This window comes from Solanum lycopersicum, chromosome 7 (genome assembly GCF_036512215.1).
Source record: "Solanum lycopersicum chromosome 7, SLM_r2.1".
NCBI lineage: Eukaryota > Viridiplantae > Streptophyta > Magnoliopsida > Solanales > Solanaceae > Solanum > Solanum lycopersicum.
In genome coordinates, this window is record NC_090806.1 from 47,884,028 (window position 1) to 47,888,576 (window position 4,549).

At 32.3% G+C, this 4,549-nt stretch overlaps 1 protein-coding gene across 1 annotated transcript; it reads right to left on the reverse strand.

Moving 5' to 3' along the window:
- Positions 1-2,011: 2,011 nt before the first annotated feature.
- LOC138337465 (uncharacterized) lies at positions 2,012-3,445 on the reverse strand. The gene is made up of 4 exons (XM_069287380.1): positions 3,134-3,445; positions 2,727-2,990; positions 2,608-2,668; positions 2,012-2,259 (listed from the first exon to the last, which is right to left on the reverse strand). Exons 1-4 carry the CDS (start codon positions 3,443-3,445, stop codon positions 2,012-2,014), a joined length of 885 nt encoding a protein of 294 aa, XP_069143481.1.
- Between the last annotated feature and the right edge of the window lie 1,104 nt (positions 3,446-4,549).

Here is a 4,549-nt window from a genome sequence, read left to right on the forward strand (position 1 = left end):
TTAGTTTGGGGTCACTTGTGATCCTAAGTCCAATATTATATCAATGGGGTAGCCTCATGGCGTGACTAGTTAGGGAATGGAGCATTATATATAATAGGAAGTCTCATATAAGACGCATACATAATATTGTTAGAAAACTACTATCTAGTTGAATTATCACAATGAACTATGTAAAGTAAAATGATAATGTGTCGGATCTACTAAAGAAATCCTAACTAGATAGCGAGTTGAAAGATCATCCCAGAGTGATTTACGATTTAGGACAAGTCATTATGATTGTAAGTTTACCTATAATACTAGAGATCCCAAGATCAAGGTTCAAGGAGAAAACAAAGTTGTGACTAATGGTTCGACATTGTCAACCAACTCAATCAATTCTCATTATGAGGACAATGCTAGAACAAGGATAGAACATTAAATTTTATTAACGAGTTAATAAAACTTAAATTTTTTAATAATTTTATATGTTTTGCACATTTAACCAAATAGTTTATTTATGCGATAACATGTGTTAGAAATCACCTATATGAATGTGAAGCGGAAGCCACTTCAAGGAGAATCATTGGAAAAAGCCTAGTATCTATACACTTATGAAATCAACAGGTGTTCATGGCTTAAACAAACACAAATATAAGAACCATAAATGGTAACTGGTTGGTTGTGTGACATATGGTTGTCTAGGTATACTCCGAAGCTTGATGGTTCAAATATATTAAATCTACCGATTGATCGAATTTATTTGATATGTGTTCACTATGAAAAGTTCAAAAGGAAACCTACGTATTTAATGAATTTATTTCTTGCTTTTAAAGTATACACATTCGTTTGTATCTTTGTCTTGGAGTCATTCCCCATTCATGCGGGGGATTATTTGGATTTTAAAAAGCGTGAATAGAAAATAAAGAGTAGTGACTGTTATAAAGATTTGTGATTTTAATGAAAAAAATTGGGATTTATGAAGAGTTGTGATATTTATAAAAAAAATTGACTGTTAAGAAAGGATGTGATCATTCCGAAGGGTCATAATTTTTTCAATGGGTTGACCCTATCCTAAAGGCGCAATAAAAATTTCTATACATTACCCTTTGTTGTCTATAATAGAGAAATTTTCTGTCATTTTAAAACAACCAATTTTCTAGACTTCTTCTAGTAGTACTAAATCTAGTTTTCTAAGTGTATTTTACTTCCATTGAGTGGTTCATTGACACAGTGGTTATAGGTACCGATGCAATTGTGAGTAAGATTATTCTATCCTGGGATGAGATATTTCATTGATTTACTTGAGGAGAATAATTTCCTTCAGGGGACATTGTGCATTTAGTTGACTTAATTTTTTTCTTTGAGAAAAATATATTGTTAATTATTTCTAATATGTTTCTAATTCTATTTTCTCTAGTTGTTCTAGTTTTTAAAATACTATTTAAACTTTGTTGTTTCTTACCTAGATCTTCAATGTTTTATTCTATGTATTTTAGGAAAAAGGATGAAGAACATGTGATAAAATCACCCAAAAAATTGAGTTACAAATATGTATGATGCCATGGAGTTCCCTTGGTGGATGTCCCTTGATAGTGCAAAATAATTTATTTAGGTACATTGACACGGATAGATAGGTTAGTATTGGTGATACGATTAATAATGAGATTGGAATTTTTTGCAGAAAACTTGAAGTCATTAAGTTTGATAACCAAAGGACCATTCAATTTGATTATGTTTTTTCTTGTGATTCACTTCCTTCTTTATTTAACTTGTGTATAATTGCAATAGCCTTTTTAATGTAATGCATAATTTATGGATAATCATTTGTTGCATTAACAACTCGCAATCAATAATAAGAAAAGTATATGAAATTATGGATTGTTTGAAACAATTTAAACTTTTTAAATTCGCATCTCTTAATAATTAAATATTTTGAATAGTATAATTGAAGTCACATAAATTGAGTTTTAGAAATCAACAAAAACTCTTCACATTTTTGTCTATAAGATAAATAAAAGAAAATTTTGATGTGTCAATCAGTAAACATTAAATACAAAGGCATTCCTACAGGATCAAGCACAAAGAAACCTCGCAAACAGCGACCTCTCTTTTCTGTCAAGAGAAAAGCAGTAATTAGATGAGAGAACCTGAGATGTTGGGATATAGATATTTTCACTACTTTGTCAGCCTCTTCTTCTTCCACTTTAGGCTTGTAAACAGACTTTAATCCTTTTACCCATTGTAAGAACCTCAGGTCTACATAATTATCATAAGCATCCACTATTTCAACAATATACCTTTCAGCTGAGAGATCCAGTTTTTATATACCGCCCAGACTTCACCTTTTAAAGGGATGATCTTGTACACACCCCTCTTCACGTTCTGCTCCTAGTACATGTGAAAGGTTGTTGGTTACACTATATTTGTTCAGCTTTCTATTTTCACAATTAAATAGTACACAACTAATTGTCATTGTTATATTATGCCACTGTATTGTACTTTTAGGAAGTGGACACGCATAAAACCATGTCACATGCAATACAAACTCAGGGAGAAGATTGATCTTCTTTAATAGGTCATTGTACCGGGGAAACACATCTTCCTTACTGCATATTTCCCAATACTGACCAATTTGAAATATCTCCGGGGATCCCTCAGTAGCAAATCTGTAAAACACAGGTTCAGGAACCTGATTAGTACCGATGCAACCCAGTTTTCAGGAGAATTTACTGAATACAATAAATTGCCTCTCTTTGGTCTATGGATGGAGAAGAAATATTTATTCGTTCAGTAGTTAAAGAGGCATGGTCTAGTTCACAGGATCCTTCAGGAATACCATCCTTCTCCATCCCTGTCATCTTTATAGAAGGAATTCTATGAGAGAATCTAAACATATCCTTTGCTGGACTAGAAATAAGTCTCTTGCCTCTATGAAAGAGACATGTGAAGCCTTTTACTTTATTCAAGTACGCAACATGCACACTAATAGAATCACCATAACCTGACAAGACCTAAACAAACTCGAAGTTGAATTTTTTATTACTCCCAAGATGAGGACACCACTTCAGATCCAAATCTTTTAAGAAAGCCCAATTTATCCTTCCAATAGAAATATCTTTATTTCAGCGCAGATGTTTCCACTCATTGGACACACCAAACGTGAGAACATAGGATGATCATCAAGGTCTTCTGAGTTTCCTAGTCTGAACCTACCACAAGAAGAAGGAAAGCCCTCAGATAGCCATTTTGTTTCATCTTCATTCAGCGGCTCTGGCTCTAACCATTTTATGCACAACTTTAATGAAGGAGATAAAATCTTTCTAATGACGGGATAAAATCGTGGAATGACATCCATAGTATCATAAACAGCCCATACATGCCCAACCTTAAAGCAAGTTTCTTCCGTTTCCTTGTCAAAAACACTAATATGTGCATCTTCATATTCAAATGTTTCGGACATAGCCATAGTATAAGGAACTACATCTGAGAGAAGATCAGCAAATTCCTTTTGCAGTTCAATTTACATCTGGGTCTTTTGCAAGCTCTCTTTAGAGGACAGAGCCTTTATTTCGGACTCCTTAGTATGAGTGGGATATCTAACCCCCTTCAATTACTTTGAAGCATCTTCTTCATCACTTATATAATTGACAGATTGCCTTCGCCGCATAGATCTTTGTTGGTTTTTCTCATCAATATAACGAAATTTCTTCCTAGACAGATGAGCACTTACTTCACAAGTTTTAATAGATCTTATTATTTTCTTCTTTCTATTTCTCGTCATCTCTTCGCCAATGATCGTATCTTCTTTGGTGCAGTCCATGACTACTCTACAGTGAAAAGAAGATCAATAATTTACCATAACAATCAAGACTCTATACATAAATGAAGCCGAAAATCATCAAAGAAAAAACCCCACAAACAAAATCAAACATAAAATATAACTCTTTAATTGATAGAAACAAAAAAGAACTTGACTTTTATTTCTTTACAATAAAATAGAGTATTGATAAAGAAACTTCCAGTGAAGTTGATAACTTGTTTGTTTGAGAATGCAAGTTAAAGAGGATTGTAAGCAAATAGATAGTGAAGAAATTTGTATATGTTGAAAATTTTGAAGATTGTGTTAATATAGTATGTCTTGATGAGTAGGATACTTGAGGATTAATCGTTAGGAGAGAAAAATCAAATTTTATTTAATTTACTTTGATGAGTTGGAGCTAAGAGGGTAAATTTTAAATTATAGTTCTTGTACTTCTTAAGTATTTAACAGATGAGTAGGATCTAGAAGAGTAATTTGGAATTCAATTTAATTTAATTTGATGAGTAGGAGCAAAGAAGATAATTTTCAATTTTAATTTTAGTGACATTTTCTCAAATATTTAATTTTCTGAGTCGGGGTCAGGACCTAAGAGGGTGAAAATTATTAATTTAATTTGATGAGTAGGAGCAAATAGGGTACATCAATATTCTTTTTGAAATAATTTCTCTAGGCTATGGATCATTTCTAACCACAAATATCTCTCGATCAAATATAGTAATTTTCTAATGTTTTCTCTTGAGTGAACCTTAT

Bases quoted from the DNA above. Each gene is read 5' to 3' on its own strand.
- LOC138337465 (XM_069287380.1), bottom strand. From the start codon at position 3,445: ATGGCTATGTCCGAAACATTTGAATATGAAGATGCACATATTAGTGTT. The intron at 2,669-2,726 runs GCAATTTATTGT...GGTACTAATCAG, and splicing joins CATCCATAGACCAAAGAGAG to GTTCCTGAACCTGTGTTTTA. The intron at 2,260-2,607 runs GTCAGTATTGGG...TTGTTGAAATAG, and splicing joins CCCGGAGATATTTCAAATTG to TGGATGCTTATGATAATTAT.